At 46.9% G+C, this 27,130-nt stretch overlaps 1 protein-coding gene across 1 annotated transcript in view; it reads left to right on the forward strand.

The window, feature by feature from the left end:
• Positions 1-24,146, forward strand: part of LOC128687108 (tubulin polyglutamylase ttll-5-like) — a 38,489-nt gene extending 14,343 nt beyond the window's left edge. The window contains exons 2-9 of the mRNA XM_070098303.1: positions 8,126-8,266; positions 8,886-8,989; positions 13,193-13,305; positions 13,872-13,996; positions 14,484-14,641; positions 16,200-16,318; positions 19,344-19,513; positions 22,041-24,146. Coding sequence (XP_069954404.1) covers positions 8,126-8,266; positions 8,886-8,989; positions 13,193-13,305; positions 13,872-13,996; positions 14,484-14,641; positions 16,200-16,318; positions 19,344-19,513; positions 22,041-23,045 — 1,935 coding nt within the window. The 3' untranslated portion in view covers positions 23,046-24,146. The remainder of the gene's footprint in view (positions 1-8,125; positions 8,267-8,885; positions 8,990-13,192; positions 13,306-13,871; positions 13,997-14,483; positions 14,642-16,199; positions 16,319-19,343; positions 19,514-22,040) is intronic.
• Positions 24,147-27,130: the final 2,984 nt, after the last annotated feature.

A 27,130-nucleotide genomic window follows, 5' to 3' on the forward strand; every position in this document is an offset into this window, starting at 1 on the left:
ACCTCCACACCCACCACCACCACCACCTGTCGACCTCCACACCCACCACCACCACAACCTGTCGACCTCCACACCCACCACCACCACCACCTGTCGACCTCCACACGCACCACCACCACCACCTGTCGACCTGCACACCCACCACCACCACCTGTCGACTTCCACACCCACCACCACCACCACCACCTGTCGACCTCCACACCCACCACCACCACCTGTCGACCTCCACACCCACCACCACCACCACCTGTCGACCTCCTCACCCACCACCACCACCACCTGTCGACCTCCACACCCACCACCACCACCACCTTTCGACCTCCACACCCACCACCACCACCTGTCGACCTCCACACCCACCACCACCACCACCTGTCGACCTCCACACCCACCACCACCACCTGTCGACCTCCACACCCACCACCACTACCTGTCGACCTCCACACCCACCACCACCACCTGTCGACCTCCACACCCACCACCACCACCACCTGTCGACCTCCACACCCACCACCACCACCTTCTGTCGACCTCCACCACCACCACCACCTGTTGACCTCCACACCCACCACCACCACCACCTGTCGACCTCCACACCCACCACCACAACCGCCAGCTGTCGACCTCCACACCCACCACCACCTGTCGACCTCCACACCCACCACCACCACCTGTCGACCTCCACACCCACCACCACTACCTGTCGACCTCCACACCCACCACCACCACCACCTGTCGACCTCCACACCCACCACCACCACCTGTCGACCTCCACACCACCACCACCACCATCTGTCGACCTCCACCACCACCACTACCACCACCACCACCACCTGTTGACCTCCACACCCACCACCACCACCACCTGTCGACCTCCACACCCACCACCACCACCACCTGTCGACCTCCACACCCACCACCACCACCACCAGCTGTCGACCTCCACACCCACCACCACCTGTCGACCTCCACACCCACCACCACCACCTGTCGACCTCCACACCCACCACCACCACCTGTCGACCTCCACACTCACCACCACCTGTCGACCTCCACACCCACCACCACCACCACCTGTCGACCTCCACACCCACCACCACCTGTCGACCTCCACACCCACCACCACCTGTCGACCTCCACACCCACCACCACCACCTGTCGACCTCCACACCCACCACCACCACCTGTCGACCTCCACACCCACCACCACCACCACCTGTCGACCTCCACACCCACCACCACTACCTGTCGACCTCCACACCCACCACCACCACCTGTCGACCTCCACACCCACCACCACTACCTGTCGACCTCCACACCCACCACCACCACCACCACCACCAGTCGACTTCCACACCCACCACCACCACCTGTCGACCTCCACACCCACCACCACCATCTGTCGACCTCCACCACCACCACCACCACCACCACCTGTTGACCTCCACACCCACCACAACCTGTCGACCTCCACACCAACCACCACCACCACCTGTCGACCTCCACACGCACCACCACCACCACCTGTCGACCTCCACACCCACCACCACCACCTGTCGCCCTCCACACCCACCACCACCACCTGTCGACCTCCACACCCACCACCACCACCACCTGTCGACATCCACACCCACCACCACTACCTGTCGACCTCCACACCCACCACCACCACCTGTCGACCTCCACACCCACCACCACCACCTGTCGACCTCCACACCCACCACCACCACCACCACCTGTCGACTTCCACACCCACTACCACCACCTATCGACCTCCACCCACCCACACTTTCTCCTCCCCCTGTCTACCTTCCTCCACCCACCCACCACCACCTGTCTACTTCCACCCACCCACACATCCTCCACCACCTGAAACTCATCCCCAACAAAGAGCTCATAAGAAGCCTGTGCAAGGAGACTCTGAGCTGCAGAGGAGACAGACCTAGGGGGTAAACATACTGTCGAGCATATCACCCAAGACTCACAGCAGTCGAAAACATCAACTGCCAATGCTCGTCTGGCAAATCAGGAATATCAAGACATTCACGACCCTTTACAGATGTGAGGCAGATCTTAGAGTACGCAGCACCAGCATGGAACCCACACCCGTTAAAGTATGGAGACACTAACGTGCAGAGGTTTGCAACGAGACTAGTTAAATAGATAAGGAAAGGCTAGTTAAACTGAACCTGACATCATTACAAGATAGATGTGTTAGGGAGACATGATCACTACATGTTTTTATGACCCAATAACTAGATCAGGTCAAACGAGGTCCTAAACGACCAGGGAGGGAAGAAGAGAGGAAGAGAGGAAGGGAGAGGGAGGGAGTTAGGGAGGGAGGTGAGGGGAAGGTAGGGTGGAAAGCTTCCCCTCTGTGATCATTACCAGGTTAATAACCTCTGTGATCATTACCAGGTTAATAACCTCTGTGATCATTACCAGGTTAATAACCTCTGTGATCATTAGGGTGATCATTACCAGGTTAAAAGATCATTCCCCTCTGTGATCATTACCAGGTTAATAACCTCTGTGATCTCTGTGTTAATAACCTCATAATACCTCTGTGATCATTACCAGGTAATACCTCTGTGATCATTACCTAACCTCTGTGATCATTACCAGGTTAATAACCTCTGTGATCATTACCAGGTTAATAACCTCTGTGATCATTACCAGGTTAATAACCTCTGTGATCATTACCAGGTTAATAACCTCTGTGATCATTACCAGGTTAATAACCTCTGTGATCATTACCAGGTTAATAACCTCTGTGATCATTACCAGGTTAATAACCTCTGTGATCATTACCAGGTTAATAACCTCTGTGATCATTACCAGGTTAATAACCTCCTTCATGACCTTCTAGTTGGATGACCTAATTAATAACCAGTTCCCTCCCTCCCTCCCTCCTTCCCTTCCTTCCTAACTCCCTCCCTCCCTTCCTTCCTCCCTCCCTTCCTCCCTCCCTTCCTCCCTTCCTTCCTAACTCCCTCCCTCCCTTCCTTCCTCCCTCCCTCCCTTCCTCCCTCCCTCCCTCCCTCCCTCCCTCACTTCCTCCTACCCTCCCTCCCTCCCTTACTCCCTCACTTCCTCCCTCCACATCTCCATCCTCCTCCCTCCCTCCCTCCCTCCCTCCCTCCGTTCCTTCCTCCCTCCCTCCATTCCTCCCTCCCTCCCTCACTTCCTCCTACCCTCCCTCCCTCCCTTACTCCCTCACTTTCCCTCCCTCCATTCCTCCATTCCCTCCCTCCCTCCCTCCCTCCGTTCCTTCCTCCCTCCCTCCATTCCTCCTCCCTTCCTCCCTCTCTCCCTCCCTTCATCTCTCCCTCCCTTCCTCCCTCTCTGTTTCCCTCCCTGCCTCTCTCCCTCTCTCCCTCTCTCCCTTCCTCCCTCTCTCCCTTCCTCCCTCCCTCCCTTCCTCCCTCTCTCCCTCCCTTCCTTCCTCTCTCCCTCCCTTCCTCCCTTCCTCTCTCCCTCCCTTCCTCCCTTCTTCTCTCCCTCCCTTCCTCTCTCCCTCCCTCCCTCCCTTCCTCCTTCCCTTTCTCCCTCCCTCCCTCTCTCCCTCTCTCCCTCCCTCCCTCCCTCCCTCCCTCCCTCCCTCCCTCTCTCCCTCTCTCCATCCCTCCCCCTCCCTCCCTTCCTCCCTCCCTCCCTTCCTCCCTCCCTCCATTCCTCCCTCCCTCCCTCCCTTCCTTCCTTCCTCCCTCCCTCCCTCCCCCTCCCTCCCTCCATTCCTCCCTCCCTCCCTCCCTCCCTCCCTTCCTTCCTTCCTCACTCCCTCCCTTCCTCCCTCCTTCCATTCCTCACTTCCTCCCTCCCTCCCTCCCTCCCTCCCTCCCTTCCTTCGTCCCTCCCTTCCTCCCTCCTTTCCTTCCTCCCTCCCTTCCTTCGTCCCTCCCTTCCTCCCTCTCTCCCTCCCTTCATCTCTCCCTCCCTTCCTCCCTCTCTGTTTCCCTCCCTCCCTCTCTCCCTCTCTCCCTCCCTCCCTCCCTCCCTCCCTCCCATCCTTCCTCCCTCCCTTCCTCCCTCCCTCAATTCCTCCCTCCCTCAATTCCTCCCTCTCTCCCTTCCTAACTCCCTCCCTTCCTGCCTAACTTCCTCCCTCCCTTCCTGCCTAACTTCCTCCCTACCTTCCTCCCTAATTTCCTCCCTCCCTGCCTAACTCCCTCCCTCCCTTCCTTCCTCCCTCCCTCCCTTCCTCCCTCCCTCCCTCCCTCTCTCCCTCCCTTCCTCTCTCCCTCCCTCTTTCCCTTCCTCCCTCCCCTTCTCCCTCCCTCCCTCTCTCCCTCTCTCCCTCCCTAACTACCTCCCTCCCTCTCTCCCTCTCTCCATCCCTCCCTCCCTCCCTTCCTCCCTCCCTCCCTTCCTCCCTCCCTCCATTGTCCATCCCTCTCCATTCCTCCCTCCCTCCCTCGCTCCCTCCCTTCCTTCCTCCCTCCCTCCCTTCCTCCCTTCCTCCATTCCTCCCTCCCTCCCTCCCTCCCTTCCTCCCTACCTTCCTCCCTCCCTCCCTTCCTTCCTCCCTCCCTCCCTTCCTCCCTTCCTTCCTTCCTCCCTCCCTCCCTCCCTCCCTCCCTCCCTCCCTCCCTCCCTTCCTCCCTTCCTCCATTCCTCCCTCCCTCCCTCCCTCCCTCCCTTCCTCCCTTCCTTCCTTCCTCCCTCCATTCCTCCCTCCCTCCCTCACTTCCTCCCTCCCTCCCTCCCTCCCTGCCCTGGCGTGCTGGGTTAACAAGCCGGATATAAACAGGGGTATGTTTAGTGAGACTCACCGGACAATTTGAACGCTGAGAAGTCTAGTTAAGCGGTTATGTTTGTCTTTAGTTGTAACTGTGACCTGGGGTCCAGCACTGTGACCTGGGGTCCAGCACTGTGACCTGGGGTCCAGCACTGTGACCTGGGGTCCAGCACTGTGACCTGGGGTTCAGCACTGTGACCTTGGGTCCAGCACTGTGACCTGGGGTCCAGCACTGTGACCTCGGGAACTAGCACCGTGACCTGAGGGACCAGCACTGTGGCCTAGGGACCAGAACTGTGGCCTAAGTTCCAGCACTGTGACCTTGGGAACTAGCACTGTGACCTGAGAAACTAGCACCGTGACCTGAGGTCCAGCACTGTGACCTGGGGTTCAGAACTGTGACCTTGGGTCCAGCACTATGACCTGGGGTCCAGCACTGTGACTTCGGGAACTAGCACCGTGACCTGAGGGACCAGCACTGTGGCCTAGGGACCAGAACTGTGGCCTAAGTTCCAGCACTGTGACCTTGGGAACTAGCACTGTGACCTGAGAAACTAGCACCGTGACCTGAGGGACCAGCACTGTGACCTGAGGAACTAGCACTGTGACCTGAGGAACTAGCACCGTGACCTGAGGTCCAGCACTGTGACCTGGGGTTCAGAAATGTGACCTTGGGTCCAGCACTATGACCTGGGATCGGCACTGTGGCCTGTGGTCCGGCACTGTGACCTGGGGTCCAGCACTGTGACCAGGGGTCCACCACTGTGACCTGGGGTCCACCACTGTTGCCTGGGGTCCAGCACTGTGACCTGGGGTCCAGCACTGTGACCTGGGGTTCAGCACTGTGACCTTGGGTCCAGCACTGTGACCTGGGGTCCGGCACTGTGCCCTGGGGTCCAGCACTGTGGCCTGGGGCCCAGCACTGTGACCTGGGGCCCAACACTGTGACCTGGGGTCCAGTACTTTGACCATGGTTTCAGCACTGTGACCTGGGGTCCAGCACTGTGACCTGGGGTCCAGCACTGTGACCTCAGGAACTAGCACCGTGACCTGAGGGACCAGTACTGTGACATAGGGACCAGCACTGTGGCCTAAGTTCCAGCACTGTGACCTTGGGAACTAGCACTGTGACCTGAGGAACTAGCACCGTGACCTGAGGGACCAGCACTGTGACCTGGGGAACTAGCGCTGTGACCTGAGGAACTAGCACCGTGACCTGAGGGACCAGCACTGTGACATGGGGAACTAGCACTGTGACCTGAGGAACTAGCACTGTGACATGGGGCACTAGCACTGTGACCTGAGGAACTAGCACCGTGACCTGAGGGACCAGCACTGTGACCTGGGGAACTAGCACCGTGACCTGAGGAACTAGCACCGTGACCTGAGGGACCAGGACTGTGACCTGGGGACAAGCACCGTGACCTGAGGAACTAGCACCGTGACCTGAGGGGCCAGCACTCTGATCTGGGGACTAGCACTGTGACCTGAGGACAAGTACTGTAACCTGGGGACCAGTAATGTGACCTGGGGACAAGCACTGTGACCTGGGGGACTAGCACTGTGGCCTTGGGACAAGCACTGTGACCTGGGGACCAGCACTGTGACCTGAGGAAGTAGCACCGTGACCTGAGGGACCAGCACTGTGACCTGGGGACAAGCACTGTGACCTGGGGACTCCCTACCCTTGGTTATCCACGGTGGCTAACACCCCTACCCTGGGTTATCCTGGGTGGCTAACACTCCCTACCCTGGGTTATCCTGGGCGGCTAAGACTCCCTCCCCTGGGTTATCCTGGACGGCTAAGACTCCCTACCCTGGGTTATCCTGGGTGGCTAACACTCCTTTCCCTGGGTTATCCTGGGCAGCTAAGACTCCCTACCCTGGGTTATCCTGGGTGGCTAACACTCCCTACCCTGATTTATCCTGGGCGGCTAACACTCCCTACCCTGGGTTATCCTGGGTGGCTAACACTCCCTACCCTGGGTTATCCTGGGCGGTTAAGACTCCCTACCCAAGGTTATCCTGTGTGGCTAACACTCCCTACCCTGGGTTATCCAGGGCGGCTAAGACTCCCTACCCTGGGTTATCCTGGTTGGCTAACACTCCCTACCCTGGGTTAACCTGGTTGACTAAGATTCCTTACTCCATGTTAAATATTTAAATCCCAACCAACTTTAGGTGCTGTGGCTGTTGCGGTGATTGAGGTTACCTCACATTTAGAAGCAGGCCTGAACAGCAGACCCTCTCTCGCCTCAGGCTGGCTAACACCACGACAACATGCACTGTTATCGTGGTGTTATTCGTGGGTGTGGTATTGTAGTAACTAGTGTTCACATTTCTTCTCTCTCCAAAACTTTATTCACTGTTAACTTATATATATATATATATATATATATATATATATATATATATATATATATATATATATATATATATATATATATATATATATACACGAGTGGTTGACCGAGGTACAGTTAAGGCAGTGAGGACAATTATTGTGAGTGGCAGTCGACGTTAGCAGCTTGGCCAGCTTATTTAAGCTTCGAGGGTTGCATCACCAACTTAGTTAACCTTCGTGATCCCAGAACATATTTTTGTCGATGTAAATTGTAAATATTTATTAAGAGCTCAAATTCAGGTCTACTCATTTAGAAATCTTGGAAGGAACGAGTCAGTTCGTTATAGCAGGCAAGTAGCGACATGCAACACGTCTCATGGCTTTCGTTATCAACTAAGTAGATTCTGTAGCAGGCAAAGGGAGTGAGTCACCTGCTCACTCCCTGCCTAACGAGGCGAAAATAAAAAAACCAGTAACTGTCTTCAATACAGTCATGACAGCACAATGGTGGCACCAGCCAGACAGTTATATAAATAACACACCCAATACGATTCATGTCATATTACTGCGAACACATTTCGCCCATCCAGCGACTTTATCAATAAAACACCGTAACCCGCACTGTCTTATTTACAAATGCGTTCATAACGTAGCATAAGTCAGGTGTAAATGATTCTTCTCCTTGATATTGTGATCTGAGATCTGTCATGTACGACAGGATAACCACACACACACAAGACCAGAGATATATTTCACATAATTCAGCCGTGACAAATGATATATATTTTTCTTCACGTGAGTTACTCAGAGCAGGAAATATATATGATACAGAAGAAAAGATACTTGTAGCCAGGTGAGAGACGCTAGGTGAAGTTACTGAGGTGGCAGTAGGTGCGGTAGTTCAGGTGGGTCATTAAGGTTGCAAGGAGCCTGTTCACCACCAGTCAGGATTATTTTTAATCCTAATTTAGAGATTGAAGTTATATTATTAATTATAATAAATATTACTTATACTACCACTAATACTAATATTGGTGTCACAGGTGTGTGTGGAACGTGGTTGGCGGGTGTGGGAGGGGGCGGTGGAGGGGTCAGAGGAGTGGGGGGCGGCGTGCCCCTCCTGGAATATATGGTGGAGACACGGATTTCCCCCCGGGGTTTATCGCAGACTTAAACCCTACCAGGTATGTCTTCAAAATTATTTTTCATCAAATTCTAAATTACCAAAAAATCTAAATTATATATATATATATATATATATATATATATATATATATATACATATATATATATATATATATATATATATATATATATATATATATATATATATATATATATATATATATATATATACTTTCATGTTCCAGCGCCTCAGCGTCGCCATCCAGAGAGGAAATGCTTGCTGCATACTTGGCTCACGTCCAGCCTCGGAGGAGCTGGAGGAAATTCATGATCTTTGATACATTGTGCCATTGTATTCATGTTTATGTTTTTTTCTGTAAATGTATTTTGTTTATTAATAAATGTTCACATAGAATAAAAAATATATAGGGGGTGGTAGGAGAAGAAAATATTCAAACAGCTCCGGGGAGAACCTTGAGTTTTCCCTGAGGTACGTTTATTGTCTTCTCTGAGGATGAGGGTCCCCATTCCAGCTATAGAGGTGGTACTTCCCTATATATATATATATATATATATATATATATATATATATATATATATATATATATATATATATATATATATATATATATATATAAGGTTTCAAAACATTGATTGTAAGAAGTGTTGTTACCACAGGTAATCAACCACATACCTCGTGCCAATGGTCTGTGTAGGAAGGACAGTCTGGCCCGGGCACTGCAGAAGATGAAGCATGTGTTTGGGGCTGTCTTTGATTTTATGTGAGTATGCACCACCACCTTGGTTAATATTACGTGAGTATGCACCACCACCTTGGTTAATATTATGTGAGTATGCACCACCACCTTGGTTAATATTACGTGAGTATGCACCACCACCTTGGTTAATATTACGTGAGTATGCACCACCACCTTGGTTAATATTATGTGAGTATGCACCATCACCTTGGTTAATATTACGTGAGTATGCACCACCACCTTGGTTAATATTACGTGAGTATGCACCACCACCTTGGTTAATATTACGTGAGTATGCACCACCACCTTGGTTAATATTACGTGAGTATGCACCACCACCTTGGTTAATATTACGTGAGTATGCACCACCACCTTGGTTAATATTACGTGAGTATGCACCACCACCTTGGTTAATATTATGTGAGTATGCACCACCACCTTGGTTAATATTACGTGAGTATGCACCACCACCTTGGTTAATATTACGTGAGTATGCACCACCACCTTGGTTAATATTACGTGAGTATGCACCATCACCTTGGTTAATATTACGTGAGTATGCACCACCACCTTGGTTAATATTACGTGAGTATGCACCATCACCTTGGTTAATATTACGTGAGTATGCACCACCACCTTGGTTAATATTACGTGAGTATGCACCACCACCTTGGTTAATATTACGTGAGTATGCACCATCACCTTGGTTAATATTATGTGAGTATGCACCACCACCTTGGTTAATATTATGTGAGTATGCACCACCACCTTTGTTAATATTATGTGAGTATGCACCACCACCTTTGTTAATATTATGTGAGTATGCACCACCACCTTGGTACGTGAGTATGCACCACCATTATGTGAGTATGCACCACCACCTTTGTTAATATTATGTGAGTATGCACCACCACCTTGGTTAATATTATGTGAGTATGCACCACCACCTTGGTTAATATTACGTGAGTATGCACCACCACCTTGGTTAATATTATGTGAGTATGCACCACCACCTTGGTTAATATTACGTGAGTATGCACCACCACCTTGGTTAATATTTCGTGAGTATGCACCACCACCTTGGTTAATATTACGTGAGTATGCACCACCACCTTGGTTAATATTACGTGAGTATGCACCACCACCTTGGTTAATATTACGTGAGTATGCACCACCACCTTGGTTAATATCACGTGAGTATGCACCACCACCTTTGTTAATATCACGTGAGTATGCACCACCACCTTTGTTAATATTACGTGAGTATGCACCACCACCTTGGTTAATATTACGTGAGTATGCACCACCACCTTGGTTAATATTACGTGAGTATGCACCACCACCTTGGTTAATATTACGTGAGTATGCACCATCACCTTGGTTAATATTACGTGAGTATGCACCACCACCTTTGTTATTATTACGTGAGTATGCACCACCACCTTGGTTAATATTACGTGAGTATGCACCACCACCTTGGTTAATATTACGTGAGTATGCACCACCACCTTGGTTAATATTACGTGAGTATGCACCACCACCTTTGTTAATATTACGTGAGTATGCACCACCACCTTGGTTAATATTACGTGAGTATGCACCACCACCTTGGTTAATATTACGTGAGTATGCACCACCACCTTGGTTAATACTATCATCCCTTCTACTTTATTTCTGTGTTTACTGTTTCTTCTTTATTCCAAATTTCTCATAACTTTCATTCCCAATTTAAAGATTCCATTACTCATCTCAGACTGTCATTTTTCAGTCAAGTTCATTATCTTTCTTCTGTTATCTTAAACTGGTAGAGAAGCCACTCCCACGAGCCCTCCTAGGGCGGAGAAGGTGCCAGAGCCAGAGCTTGCTACCACCTGCAACTCACAAGACTGCCATTCCCACGAGCCGCCCCCCCTGGGGCGGGGAAAATGGCAGAGCAGAGGCCTAGCTTCTCCCTACGAGCCCCGTGAGGGCGGGGAATGGAGCTAGGCCTGGGGACAGTTGGTCCCAGAAGATGAGGAGGTACTTGTACCTTCTCCCATGGCAGACATAGGTCTTAGACACTCCCAGGACAAAGAGACACGGCCGGGTCATCATCTGGAAAAGACCCGGGCCGGGAGAGTACAGGAGAATCATGAAGATTAAACTGGTATAAGATTTTGTTGGGATTTTTATCCCCGGAGGGTTAGCCACTCAGAATAACCTGGGGTAGGGAGCGTTAACCACTCAGGATAACCTGGGGTAGGGAGTTTTAGCCACTCAGGATAACCTGGGGTAGGGAGGGTTAAGAACCCAGGATAACCCAGAGTAGGGAGGATTAACAACCCAGGATAGGGAATGTTAGCTACCCAGGATAACCCAAGAAAGTCAGTGCGTCATCATCGTGGACGGCTGTCTGTCTTATGTCACCCACATCAGTCCACTAACATCCACGTACCTACTTATTATTAAGTGAACAAGGAGAGCAGAGGGAAGGTGACTAACACCCAAGTACCTACTTACTGCTAGGTGAACAGAGACATCAGGTGTAAGGAAATACGACCAATGTTCCAATGTTTCCACCCGCCTGGGGATCGAAGCACATACACTCAATGTGTGAGGCGAGAGTGCTGCCAACTAGGCCACGGGACACTTATGAGATTTCCTTTTAGTTATCAAGTTTTTTCCTACAGGACTACTGAAACACGGAATACCTTCATCCTTGATATAAACATTAGAGCACTCCAGGAAGATTTGAATAGACTGATGCAGTGGTCGGAGAAGTGGCAGATGCAGTTTAATATTGACAAATGCAAAGTTCTAAATGTTGGACAGGAAAATAACCATGCCATATATAAACTAAATAATGTAGATCTTAATACTACTGATTGCGAAAAGGATTTAGGAGTTCTGGTTAGCAGTAATCTGAAACGAAGAGAACAGTGCATTAGTGTTCCAAATAAAGCTAACAGAATTCTTGGCTCCATATCTAGAAGTATAAATAATGGAAGTCCTCAGGTTGTTCTTCAACTCTATATATCCTTGGTTAGGCCTCATTTAGACTATGCTGCACAGTTCTGGTCACCGTATTACAGAATGGATATAAGTGGTCTGGAAAACGTACAGAGGAGGATGACAAAGTTGATCCCATGTATCAGAAACCTTCCCTATGAGGATAGACTAAGGGCCCTGAATCTGCACTCTCTAGAAAGGCGTAGAATTAGGGGGGATATGATCGAGGTGTATAAATGGAAGACAGGAATTAATAAATGGGATGTAAATAACGTGCTGAAAATATCTAACATAGACAGGACTCGCAACAATGGTTTTAAATTAGAAAAAATCAGATTCAGGAAGGATATAGGAAAGTACTGGTTTGGTAATAGAGTTGTGGACGAGTGGAACAAACTCCCAAGTACCGTCATAGAAGCTAAGACGTTGTGTAGTTTAAAAATAAGTTGGATAAATACATGAGTGGGTGTGGGTGGGTGTGAGTTGGACCTGACTAGCTTGTGCTACTAGGTCAGATGCCGTGCTCCTTCCTTAGTGACGTGACTGACCTGACTAAGTCAAGGCATTGGCTAAGCCGGTGCGAGAATTGGACCTGCCTCGCATAGGCCAGTAGGCCTGTTGCAGTGTTCCTTCTTTCTTATGTTTATATATATATATATATATATATATATATATATATATATATATATATATATATATATATATATATATATTATATATATATATATATATAGTGTGATAATATATATATATATATATATATATATATATATATATATATATATATATATATATATATATATATATATATATATATATATATATATATATAAATCTTAGAATATATACACGGAGAGACATACAGCTCACTGTATATATATCATGTGACTGAGATATACACTCGCCTCAATGTATATACACTGAGTCGTCACTCGATGTTTATAGTCAAGCCGCTGGGAATTAAATAAAATAATATAAACAAGCTACTTAAATAATATTTAAATATGGAGTTAATACTTATAATAATAGTTACAATAATTACTGTAATTTTATGGAAAAGCAATAATTTTGTATTATTATATTATCCTGTGGAAAAAAAATTGTTTTACTAAAGTTAGCGTGTAAAGAAAACGCGAACCTCAGTTTTCTATGAGAGAGAGTTTAAGTGGTAACTAAAGTATTTCTAAAGTGCCATTGAATTTGTCGCAAGAATGGCTCAATGTTTGCCTTGCCTGACAGCCCTGCAACGTACCTGCTGCCGTGTGAGTACACCAAGCTGGTGGCTGAGTACACGCGACTCATGTACCACAGCAAGCAGGATCAGGGGCCCAAGAGTCCAGCAGGAAGCACAGGTACTTAAATAATATTCGATGTAGTTAAATTCCTGATAATTCCAGCTGCCTGCTAAATTAAAAAATAATAATAACTAAACCTAAATAATCTTGACCTAAATTAATATATATTTTATGTTTTCTGTGTTTTTGTTACTTTCTATATAAATTAAGCATTATAATTATCTTTAAACCTCTAAAGCTTACCTTATCAAACATGACAATTTATATGAATTAAACTCAATATAAGAGGATAACTTTTTTATATTCCTGTGTTTCAGATTTATTCATGTGTGGTATATATGACTTTTTAAATTTTTCTTTCACAGAATAAAATAGCAAGTCCTTCCTTTACCCTTGATATATTAGGTAAATTGACACATGCAAGTAATATGATACTATTTTATTGTAGCAACGTTTCGTTCTCCAGCGAAACGTTGCACACAATAAAATATCACATTAGTTGCATGTGTCCATTAACCTAACATTAGGTAATTCTACCATTATTACCTTGAAAAATTCCGAGAGTTTTTATACTGCCGTTCTTCCTCTCACTTCTGTCCCTCTCACTTCTAACATTCCCTCAGGTCACTCAGCGTCCCTCGGGTCAAGCCAAACACCAGGTCAGGTCAGCCAAGACGCAGCATCACACAACATCTGGATTTGCAAGCCTATTGGCAGTTCTCAGGGACGAGGCATATCCATCTTCCAGGTAACTGCCTTAGCTACTGAGTATAAGAAAAGAGGACCACATTCAGCAGGTCTACCAACCCATATTTGGCAGGTCTTTGTAGTGATTATGACCTCTTATTACTGTAATAATGTTGGTAGACTTACCGACAATATTTTAGGGGAAAATGACAAATGCAACTAGATTGACAATTTTCTGTGGCAACGTTTCGCTCTCTAGAAGCTTTGTCAACCTTTGTCAAAGTACAACTTTTCTTACCTTAGTCTGTCTTGTCTTATTCTATGTTTACGTTGAGCAAAAAGGCACAATATCTTAACTATAATAATACACAAAAAGGAGAGAGGAGCTTATGACGACGTTCCGGTCCGACTTGGACCATTTACAAAGTCATACTAACGGAAAGGAGAGGAGCCAGTATACTGCGGGTTATTTGTGATGTTGAAGAGTTTGTGCCGAATGTTCCATTCGTATTTACCGCTTCACGTGATGATAATAACTGGTGTTGCAGGACCTGCACGAGCTGAGCTATACCACGAGTGCTGTGGTACAGAGGTACATCCACAACCCCCTGCTGGTGGGAGGCTACAAGTGTGACGTGAGGCTCTACGTATTGGTCACCTCCTTCCTTCCACTCACCGTCTATATGTACACGGAGGGCATTGTCAGGTATGACATATACTTGTCTTGCTGTTGGGGATTATATGGCAGCTCTTAGTTCTCGTCTTGCGAAAGAACCATGCGGTCAGTTAACGGAGGTTCGAGCTTCCAATACACACTGTGTTAGATGAAAGGATATGAATGCATGTATTTCATCAATAGTCTAGATGAATGGCCTACTTATAGTAAGTGTTTCACGTACATTAAATAATCCAACCTAGAGACTAGCGTAAGTGTGTGAAACATTGGAGGCTAGATCTTTGGGTTATGGAATTAAACCTAACCTTCCCTCTTTAGTAGGAACCGTGACTGAGTTGAGGAGTTAGCTCTCGAGGAGTCTGAGGGGAGTAAGATTGTCTATGGATTCCAAAAGGGAGTGTACCAGAATATAATGCTGCCAACACTTTGATATGAGTGTGAAGTATGATCTTTGTATGAGTGTGAAGTATGGTCTTTGTATGAGTGTGAAGTATGATCTTTGATATGAGTGTGAAGTATGATCTTTGTATGAGTGTGAAGTATGATCTTTGGCTACTGTGCCAAGGAAAAAATTGGAAGCAATGAAGATTTATATTTGAGATCAATATTTGATGTGAATATTTTGCAAAGAGGAGGCACACAAATAAGAAGACGACTGAGAGGTATTAGAGGCATCATTCAAGGAGTGGAAGCTGAGATGTCACGCTCATGTAGACAGAATTAAGAAAATTAACTTGATCAAAATGATGTAGACGTTGTAACTTATTGAATCATTTGCATCATGATGTCTGTGACCATTTATAAAGAAAGCTAGTGCTTAAATAATGGTAAATGAGTTATTCTTCTAAAAGTGCTTTACTGCCTTGGTGGACTACAACCACTGTGATATATATATGAATATATAACAAGAACAGGAATCACTTAGCACAAAGGAACTTCATACCCAAATTTTAAGTTTTTTTTACAGGCTCTGTCTTCTCACTCTCTTCCTTGACCTGTCCTCTCAGGCTGTCACCTGACACTCCCTAGAGTGTCAAGTGAGAGGTCCAACTTTTCCTATAAATTCGTGTTCTCCTTTCACTTGTGGGTCTGCTGAAGAGAGTCCCAGAAGGGGGTGGAAATATATAGATCAGTCAATCTCCACTGTTTCTGTTCTATGTGGGTTATTACTGAGAAATGACAAGTGTTCAGTAAGCTTTAGTTATTTATATAACAGATCCTTTACGTTATGACTCACGAAATCGTCATTACACGATTATAAGCGAGTCTCAGAACGGGTTGTGAGTCTGAGGGTTCACTTGCCATGGGTTCGATCCCCTACCCGTTCTGTGATTAATAGTATTAATATTATATTATAATCAAGTTTTCAATTCATCCTCAGTAATTTATATGATTTTCTCGTTTATAAATAACATTTTCATTGTAATTAATTAAAATATTATAAAACAGTCAAATAAAAAAAATTGCAATAAACGAGATGAATTTGAGTTTTTAAATATTTTCTTATTATTTTGGCATCCTTATTTTTTCTTCCAAATAAAGTGTTTGAAGGCAGTGATGGAGTCTGACAGGTTTGGCACTGTGACAGGTTTGGCACTGAGAAGTACAGTCTCGCATCTCTGGACAACATCTTCAGCCACCTGACCAACACGTCCCTCAACAAACAGGCTCCTGGCTACAGGATGGAGAAGGAGAGGGTCGGAGCTGGTCAGTCTCATACACACCTCTGCAAGTTGCCACAGTAACCCCCCATTAAATAAACCTAGCAACCTAATACTAATGGCTATAATCATAATTATTATTTTTAAATTGGTGGAGTAGTAAGCCAGTGGAAGGACTCGGTCGGATGACCAAAAGCTCCAGTTGCGGGTCATCATATGACTAAGACCCGTATCAGGAAACACGTGTTCTATTTCCTGACAAACCTTACCTTACCTAACCTAAATGAAACTTCCTGCCCCTGCAGGTTTCCGCAGTTTCCCCTGTTAAATCAACCTCACACGCTTACTTGAGGTTAATGGCAGTCTAACCCCAAGATCCTTGTAGTTAATACTTTAATACCTGAAATCTGACTGAAAATAAGATCTCACTTGATATACACCGAGAAACATACACCTCTCGGTGTATATACACTGATTCTTATATAACCGAATCAAAAACCGACTAGAACAACACCATCCATAAGGTACATTACCTACAACAACAACTGCTGCTGATCGACACCATGCCCAGCCCTTCTAGGGTAGGGTAGGTGCCTGAGCCCGAGCCTTTAGCTCATAAGACTGTCATTCCCATTAGCCCCCTTGTGGCGGGGATGGCAGACCAGAGAGGCCTAGCTTGTGGCTAGGCCTGGGGACAGTTGGTCCCAAAGATGAGGAGGTACTTGTGCCTCCTCCCATGGCAGACTTAGGTCTCAGACACTCCCTAAAGAGGGAGCCAAGGCCGGGCCACCACTTGGAAAAGGCCCGGGCCGGGAGAATACCGGCGAATCTTTAATAATAATAATAATAATAATAACTGCTGCTACTCTAACATTACGTTTACCCTAAATCACCTTACACATGTATATCCTTTTAAATTCAACAGAAGCCAACGCAAAAATAAATAGAAAATCTTTCCCATAAATAATTTTAAGCCTAGTAAATCCTAAACTTTTGTAATACTAAACTAGACATAACCTAACTTAAACTAGACATAACCTAACTTAAACTAGACATAACCTAACTTAAACTAGACATAACCTAACTTAAACTAGACATAACCTAACTTAAACTAGACATAACCTAACTTAAACTAGACATAACCTAACTTAAACTAGACATAACCTAACTTAAACTAGACATAACCTAATTTAAACTAGACATAACCTAACTTAAACTAGACATAACCTAACTTAAACTAACTAACTTAAACTAGACATAACCTAACTTAAACTAGACATAACCTAACTTAAACTAGACATAACCTAACTTAAACTAGACATAACCTAACTTAAACTAGACATAACCTAACTTAAACTAGACATAACCTAACTTAAACTAGACATAACCTAACTTAAACTAGACAACCTAACTTAAACTAGACATAACCTAACTTAAACTAGACATAACCTAACTTAAACTAGACAACCTAACTTAAACTAGACATAACCTAACTTAAACTAGACATAACCTAACTTAAACTAGACATAACCTAACTTAAACTAGACATAACCTAACTTAAACTAGACATAACCTAACTTAAACTAGACATAACCTAACTTAAACTAGACATAACCTAACTTAAACTAGACATAACCTAACTTAAACTAGACATAACCTAACTTAAACTAGACATAACCTAACTTAAACTAGACATAACCTAACTTAAACTAGACATAACCTAACTTAAACTAGACATAACCTAACTTAAACTAGACATAACCTAACACTAACCTAACTTACCGATACTGCAGAGTAAAGTTATACAGCACAACCACACTCATCACGTACTCTCGTCATGTACTCTCGTCATGTACTCTCGTCATGTACTCTCGTCATGTACTCTAATGCTAACATTCAGGACTCACTATACATTACTATGTTTTCAAGAACAGGTTTTAATTTTATTGAAATAAATGAGATTATTATAAAGTTATTCTTAAGTCAGTGAACAATACGCAGTTTGAGAGTAAGGTACGGTAACCAGGTGGTCCAGTGCAGGTGACTGATGCATTTTACGTGACTGTACACATCAGGTGACCCAAGTAGAGATGCGAGTCTATTGTAAAGTTCCTGTTAGGTCAGTCACCTGCACTGGACCAGTCAGTCACCTGCACTGGACCAGTCAGTCACCTGCACTGGACCAGTCAGTCACCTGCACTGGACCAGCCAGTCACCTGCACTGGACCAGTCAGTCACCTGCACTGGTCCAGTCAGTCACCTGCACTGGACCAGTCAGTCACCTGCACTGGACCAGTCAGTCACCTGCACTCGACCAGTCAGTCACCTGCACTGGACCAGTCAGTCACCTGCACTGGACCAGTCAGTCACCTGCACTGGTCCAGTCAGTCACCTGCACTGGACCAGTCAGTCACCTGCACTGGACCAGTCAGTCACCTGCACTGGACCAGTCAGTCACCTGGACTGGACCAGTCAGTCACCTGCACTGGACCAGTCAGTCACCTGCACTCGACCAGTCAGTCACCTGCACTGGACCAGTCAGTCACCTGCACTGGACCAGTCAGTCACCTGCACTGGACCAGTCAGTCACCTGCACTGGACCAGTCAGTCACCTGCACTGGACCAGTCACCTGCACTGGACCAGTCAGTCACCTGCACTGGACCAGTCAGTCACCTGCACTGGACCAGTCAGTCACCTGCACTTGACCAGTCAGTCACCTGCACTGGACCAGTCAGTCACCTGCACTGGACCAGTCAGTCACCTGCACTGGACCAGTCAGTCACCTGCACTGGACCAGTCAGTCACCTGCACTGGACCAGTCAGTCACCTGCACTGGACCAGTCAGTCACCTGCACTGGACCAGTCAGTCACCTGCACTGGACCAGTCAGTCACTTGCACTGGACCAGTCAGTCACCTGCACTGGACCAGTCAGTCACCTGCACTGGACCAGTCAGTCACCTGCACTGGTCTTTCCAGACATTGTTAACGCCATTAATCAACAAGACACCCTTGACGTAGGATTGCAACTCGTGTTTTTGCTAACCATTCTTTTCACCATGGCTTGTGGAGGTTGCAAGTGGACTGTGGGTGAGCTGAGGAGGTACCTGGGTAGCAGTGGTCAACCAGACTGGTTGCTGTGGCAGCGAGTGTGTGTACTCGTCTCTCTCACACTTCTCACCCAGGTCGGACACGTCCCTCACCACCACAACTGCTTCGAACTCTACGGCTTCGATATCCTGGTAATTAAGTCAGTTTATTGGGGCCTGGTCACAGACCGGGCCACGGGGGCGTTGACCCCCGGAACTCTCTCCAGGTATACTCCAGGTATGCAGGTACACATGAATGCGGTTAAACAAGTGATCTCGCAAAGTAATATGTGTACATTATCTAGGATAACTAAAAAAGGTCTAACGAAGTGACTTATCTCCACTGGGTCCTTAATAAGTCAGTTTATTTAAGCATAGGTACACATAAATACAGTTATGCAGATTATTATACATAATAACATGCTTAACAATTTGCAAATGGGCGAAATTTTGACAAACTTTATCTCTCGGTCCACAGCAGGAGTCGAACCTGCACACTTTGTTATCAAGATATACAGTACTTTGATAACACAGTGCGAGTCTTCAACCTCCAGCTGTGTCCCTTTGTTGCTGTGTCACATCTCTGTCCCTGTCCACCTTGTCAATTCCTCTCAGAATTTTAAATGTCGTTATCATGTCCCCTCTATCTCTCCTGTACTCCAGTGTCGACAGATTGATTTCCCTTTACCTCTCCTCGTAGAATATACCCCCTTAGTTCCCTTAACCTCTCCTTGTAGGACATGCCCCTTAGCTCTGGAACTAGTCTTGTTGCAAACTTTTGCACTTTCGTGCTTGACCAGGTGTGGGTTCCATACTGGTGCTGCAAACTCAAATATGGATTTACCGTACACGGTGTATAGAGGCTTGAATGATTCCTTACTCAGGTATCGAAACGCTCTTCTTGGGTTTGTCAGGCGCCCGTATGCTGCGGCAATTATCTGATTGATTTGCTCCTCAGGAGATATGCTAGGTATTATACTGACCCCAAGATCCCTTTCCTTGGGTGAGGTTTGCAGTCTTTAGCCCCTTAGGCTGTACTCTGCCTGTGGTCTTCTTTGACCTTCCCCAGTCTTCATGATTTTGCACTTGGTGTGGTTAAACTCCAGGAGCCAGTTGTTGGACCAGGCTGTCCAGATTCCTTTGTAGTCTTGCCTGATCCTCATCCTTTTGAATTCTCCTTATTAGCTTCACATCGTTTGCAAACAGGAACATATCTGAATCTATCCCTTCTGTCATGTTATGTCGCACTCTGGTCTTCCCATTGTTTTTACTGCCCTTGGGTACGAACCTCTCCTCCGTCTCCTTGCATTTTGTGGTCACATATTCCGTCAAATTATTTACTGTTTTCCCACCAGTTTGCTTTCCCACTGTACCTCATGTAGAAAATTCCTCATACCTGTGGTTTCCTCTTTTGTAGTTTGGTTTCCCTGTCCTACTCATGCTGCATCATTCTCCAATTTTAACTGTACAATGTATTCAAAGCTCAAGACCACGTGATTACTAGCTTCCAGGGGCCTTTAATAAGTGATGTCCTCAGTGTCTGAACTACTCAAAGTAAATATGAGGTCTAGCCTTGCTGATTCATCCTCTCTTCTCTCTCTCTCTCTCTCTCTCTCTTTGGTAGTGTCCCTAACACATTGTTCCTACTATATAATCCCTTTCCTTCTGTCTATTCCTTCCATCTCCCTAAATCTCCATTAGTTTTTCATGAGCAGTGTAACTCCTCCTCCCCCCTCTGTTCTATCTTTCCTCAGGATCTGATATCTGGATGGAAATATCACATCTGTTATCATACCCATGAGCGTCATTTCTATGAGCACTGTGATGTCTGGGGATGCCCAGATGAAGTTTTTGTGCCACTCTTCATATTTATTTGTTATTCTGTCTGCATTGGTGTACCATACCTTCAGCTTTTATGAGAGGGTTGTGGGGGCTGGGGGATTGAGAGACCTGGCTTGATACTATGGTAGGCTGGTGTGAAAGTAAAGTTTGTGATGGGGGAGGGACACTGGGTGTGGAGCATGAGTTGTTTTGGGTTAATTTGTTTGGTTGTGGTGGGGTTGTCAGGGTTGAGGGTGTTCTGTGGGTGATTCTGAGGAAGGGTATGTTTATTGATCTTCCTGAGTCTGGGCTGCCCTGCCTGTCTCTATCCTTGATTCTCTTGCCCCGTGTGTCTTTGTATCCTCTCAGTTTCTGTTGCTTTTCTCGGGATCTGTCATGATCGAAGTATATCCACTGATAATTTGATTTTGCAGGATCCTGTTTTGCACCGTTTCTGACTTGAAAATCAATTTGACTGTACGATTTCTGTCTACCTTCTATTTTTGCTTGTTGCTGATGTTCCTGTTCCTGATACCATGCCCATTCTGCTCTTTTGCTCTGTATCTCGTTTCAACATCTTCTAAGCTCTGTATCCTAGCCTCTGCAGCTGTGGCTTATAGCTCCCACTTCTTGTTCTCTGTAGCCATCTTCTCCTCCATTTTATTGTTAAACTCATCTAGCCTTCTTTCCCACTCTTGTTCCCTCTTCCTGAGCTCTGCTGTCCATTCTTCCTGGGTTCCCGAATCTTCGTACTGCTTTCTGGAATCCCATTTTTTATGCTAGTTACCATGAAATGTATAGCTTGTTTGAGTGTATGTGTGTGTATGCTGTGACAGTAAATACTATGGTTGCCTCACAGGTGGATGACACGCTAACACCGACACTGCTGGAGGTCAACAGGTGTCCCTCTCTGAGCTACGACTGTGACGTGGACCGGGTGGTCAAGAAGCCACTGCTGCATCACCTCTTCGACCTGCTGGGGCCTCCCAAGGTAGCCGAGCCCCTGGGGCGAGGTCTCAGACCCCCTGTACTCATTCTCCTTGCCCGTGAGAGAAACAAGAAAGAGAGCGAGAGAGACGCTGCTCTTCTTAACCACAACTTCTTCACCGCCTTCGACCTGAAGCAGTACAGCCGACTCATGGAGAACTTCGAGGTGTTCCGACCTCGGAAGAACCGGAGCAGTGTGTGTGAGGACTGTGAGGAGGGAGCTAGTGGGCTGAGGACACCCAGTACGCCTCCTACTGCCCACCGCGCCTTACCAAACTCCTACTGCATTGATAACAATCGAGTGGCCAATAAGAGAGACTCTCATAGGAACCCCAGTACAAAAGTTGTCCCTGCGTCAGGGGTAGGGCGCTGCGGTGCTTCACGCAGACGGCGGTCTATATCATCTCTCTCAGGCGTCCCTCACGACCCTCTAGTGCCGGAGGAACTCAGCCTGGACACCTTCGTCCCTCTAACTTTCAACACGACGTTCCAGCGTGTACGTCGACAGTTCGTTAACAACCACCACAGCAGCAGGGGTTATATGTCTCTGGTGAAGGAAGGTCGGGACAGCCAGATGCTTGATATAGTCGGCAGCAGTCGGCCCGGTTCCTCCCGGCGTGGCGAGGGAGGTCGGGGACCTCAGCGATGCCCAGCCAGATGTGGGGACTGGGTGAGAACTTTCCCTTACAACGCTGCCACGCTCCACGCCAGTAAAGATCCACTGTACACCAAGACTCTGGTGGCTGAGCTGCACAAGTACAAGCGAGCATGTGAGAAGGTGTTCAGGGAGAACCCAGCTGCCTCAGACGACTTCCTCGACGCTCTAGTTCAGAAAATGTTGTGGAGAGACAGCGTTATATGGAGGCCCAAAACTTAACACAGTGGCGTGCCAAAGTTTAGCCTCCATCTTGTAGTGTCAGTAGACGTGTAGATGTTTTTTCTCACCTCAAACAAAAAACTCCACTGCCAAAATATATGTTAGCATCTTGCAACTGTCCACTCGTCTTTTTCAAAATGTGACGAGCATATTTTGTGCCTTTTTTCACATCCTCATTTAGTATATAGATCTTAGAGTCCTCTGAATATTCATTCATCCAGATCCCGTGAATAAGACCAGTGAATAAGACACGATATAAGTTTCATGTCAACCTGTTGAGAAGACATTTCGTCTGCCTCATCAATTCACTAGTGAAATGACTCATGAACTCGTAATAACACGAATGTAAACCACGGAACGGGTGGGGTTTGAACCCTTATGGCGAGTTTAAGAACTCATTCACCATGGGGTTCAAACCCCACCCGTTCCGTGGTTTACAGTCGTATTATTACGAGTTCATGAGTCAGTTCACTCGTAAACTGATCAAGTCCCCTTGAACGACAAGCGATTTCAATAAAAATGCCACAAATCGCATACCTTATTAACATACTAGTCGACATACACTGCCATGGGTATACATCCCTTGAGTCCGTGTCCCATACGGAGTTCCAGGCGCTGTATGACCTCTTGGGTTTAGCGCCTCCCCATGACAATGAGACTAACACAGCGTCCACCACTCTCCTTCCTAACTCCCGCTTGGATCTAGTTTTTTTCAGTCTGTTCATAACCAGAGGAAGCCATGTGTATAACTTGAGGGTTACCTGCTGGTGGGTTCCCTGCTAGTTGGTTCCCTGTTAGTAGGCTCCCTGCTAGTTGGTTCCTTATTAGTAGGCTCCATGCCGGTGGGTACCCTGAGAGTAGACTTTCTGCTAGTAGGTTCCCTGCTAGTTGGTTCCTTATTAGTAGGCTTCCAGCTGGTGGGTTCCCTGCTAGTAGAATCCCTGCTAGTAGGTTCCTTGCTAGTAGGCACCCAACTAGTAGGTACCCAGCAAGTAGGTTCCCTGTTAGTAGGTTCCCTGCTAGTAGGTACTCTGCTAGTAGATACCCTGCTAGTAGATACCCTGCTAGTAGGTTCCCTGCTAGTAGGCACCCTGCTTAAGTACTCACCTCCTCACGTCTCAATAATAATCTTGGTTTGACTACCAGTAAGTGTTTTAATATCCTCCCATACATTCATACACCATTCTGACGTGTATACCTGTGTTGATGTGTGCTAGTAGGCATATGTGACCTGTTATCTTACATATTGTCGTGTTTATGTGTTGTTATCTTACATATTCTTATGTGCCAGTAGATCTTAATAATGAATATCCTCTGTCTGGTCTTCTCTGGATAAATCAATGCACGAGTGACCTTGAAGAGAGTTCCTTGCTGCTGTGCTGGGTTCTTGATGTAATTAGACCTTCATTACCCTTCATACCTTGATACCTGATTACCGCTTCGTTCCCAGAGACTGTCTGACTCCGCTGGGTTCAGTGCTTCCCCGTAAATGCAGTAATAGAGGTCGTCAAGTGAAGCAAACGTTGACAAAGGTTGCGTCAGGTGAAGCCTCGCAAGGTTTCCTCCACCTCCAGCACTGACATGCACCTCCTCCACCACAATCCTTCCCCTCCCCAACCATACCCCCTACCATTGCTCCCTCAGTCACTACAACGCCCCCTACACCACCTACTCTCACCTGGTGATGCGGCCAGGTACACAATATGTGTAAATTACATATGATAACCCAAGAAAAGGCAAAGTAACTTATTTCCATTGTTTTAAATCCGCAGAGCACCTTCAACTTAATAAATTTATTTAGGTACAGGTACACATAAGTATAATTATCATACATAGTGTAAACTACCTGGGATAACCCAATACAAGTCAGATAAAGTGACCTATTTCTATTGGAGTCCTTGTGCTTATTTCCACTTATTTCTCACTTTGTCAAAATCGCATCATGAATACAATTTGGGAGGACGGTAAACACACGGGTGTGTTTCACATCTATAAGAAAAAGAGAGCAGGCAACTGGGAAGTGGGGGGAGGTAGGAATGAGAAAGGTGGGGCTGTTTGGCTTAAGCTGGAGCGGGATATGAGTGTTCAGTCTGTTACAGTTGCCCCTGCGAAACAGAAACAAAAGTCTGTCCTGCCGGTTTACCAGAACTGTCTAGTTAGTGGTCAAGCACACACACACACATGTGATATATAATCCCGGGATAATCTTTCAGTTCGTCATAGATCTCTGACCAGCTTATCTCAAATTTAACTTCACAGTTTTTTTTCCCCAAAGTGTTCGCTACGATCCCCCATAGTGTGACGACCTGCAGTGTTTGTACCAGTCACTCTCAGTGACGACCTGCAGTGTTTGTACCAGTCACCCTCAGTGACGACCTGCAGTGTTTGTACCAGTCACTCTCAGTGACGACCTGCAGTGTTTGTACCAGTCACTCTCAGTGACGACCTGCAGTGTTTGTACCAGTCACCCTCAGTGACGACCTGCAGTGTTTGTACCAGTCACTCTCAGTGACGACCTGCAGTGTTTGTACCAGTCACTCTCAGCGACGACCTGCAGTGTTTGTACTAGTCACTCTCAGTGACGACCTGCAGTGTTTGTACCAGTCACTCTCAGTGACGACCTGCAGTGTTTGTACCAGTCACTCTCAGTGACGACCTGCAGTGTTTGTACCAGTCACTCTCAGTGACGACCTGCAGTGTTTGTACCAGTCACTCTCAGCGACGACCTGCAGTGTTTGTACCAGTAACTCTCAGTGACGACCTGCAGTGTTTGTACCAGTCACTCTCAGTGACGACCTGCAGTGTCTGTACCAGTCACTCTCAGTGACGACCTGCAGTGTTTGTACCAGTCACTCTCAGTGACGACCTGCAGTGTTTGTACCAGTCACTCTCAGCGACGACCTGCAGTGTTTGTACCAGTCACTCTCAGTGACGACCTGCAGTGTTTGTACCAGTCACTCTCAGCGACGACCTGCAGTGTTTGTACCAGTCACTCTCAGTGACGACCTGCAGTGTTTGTACCAGTCACTCTTAGCGACGACCTGCAGTTTGTACCAGTCACTCTCAGTGACGACCTGTAGTGTTTGTACAAGTCACTCTCAGTGACGACCTGTAGTGTTTGTACCAGTCACTCCCAGTAATGACCTGCAGTGTTTGTACCAGTCACTTTCAGTGACCAGTCACTCTCAGTGACGACCTGCAGTGTTTGTACCAGTCACTCTCAGTGACGACCTGCAGTGTTTGTACCAGTCACTCTCAGTGACGACCTGCAGTGTTTGCACCAGTCACTCTCAGTGACGACCTGTAGTGTTTGTACCAGTCACTCTCAGTGACGACCTGCAGTGTTTGTACCAGTCACTCTCAGTGACGACCTGTAGTGTTTGTACCAGTCACTCTCAGTGACGACCTGCAGTGTTTGTACCAGTCACTCTCAGTGACGACCTGCAGTGTTTGTTCCAGTCACTCTCAGTGACGACCTGCAGTGTTTGTACCAGTCACTCTCAGTGACGACCTGCAGTGTTTGTACCAGTCACTCCCAGTAATGACCTGCAGTGTTTGTACCAGTCACTCTCAGTGACGACCTGTAGTGCTTGTACCAGTCACTCCCAGTAATGACCTGCAGTGTTTGTACCAATCACTCCCAGTAATGACCTGCAGTGTTTGTACCAGTCACTCTCAGTGACTACCTGTAGTGCTTGTACCAGTCACTCCCAGTAATGACCTGCAGTGTTTGTACCAGTCACTCTCAGTGACGACCTGCAGTGTTTGTACCAGTCACTCTCAGTGACGACCTGCAGTGTTTGTACCAGTCACTCCCAGTAATGACCTGCAGTGTTTGTACCAGTCACTCTCAGTGACGACCTGCAGTGTTTGTACCAGTCACTCTCAGTGACTACCTGCAGTGTTTGTACCAGTCACTCTCAGTGACGACCTGCAGTGTTTGTACCAGTCACTCTCAGTGACGACCTGCAGTGTTTGTACCAGTCACTCCCAGTAATGTCCTGCAGTGTTTGTACCAGTCACTCTCAGTGACGACCTGCAGTGTTTGTACCAGTCACTCTCAGTGACGACCTGTAGTGTTTGTA

The sequence above is a fragment of the Cherax quadricarinatus genome, chromosome 62, assembly GCF_038502225.1.
Source record: "Cherax quadricarinatus isolate ZL_2023a chromosome 62, ASM3850222v1, whole genome shotgun sequence".
Classification (NCBI taxonomy): Eukaryota; Metazoa; Arthropoda; class Malacostraca; order Decapoda; family Parastacidae; genus Cherax; species Cherax quadricarinatus.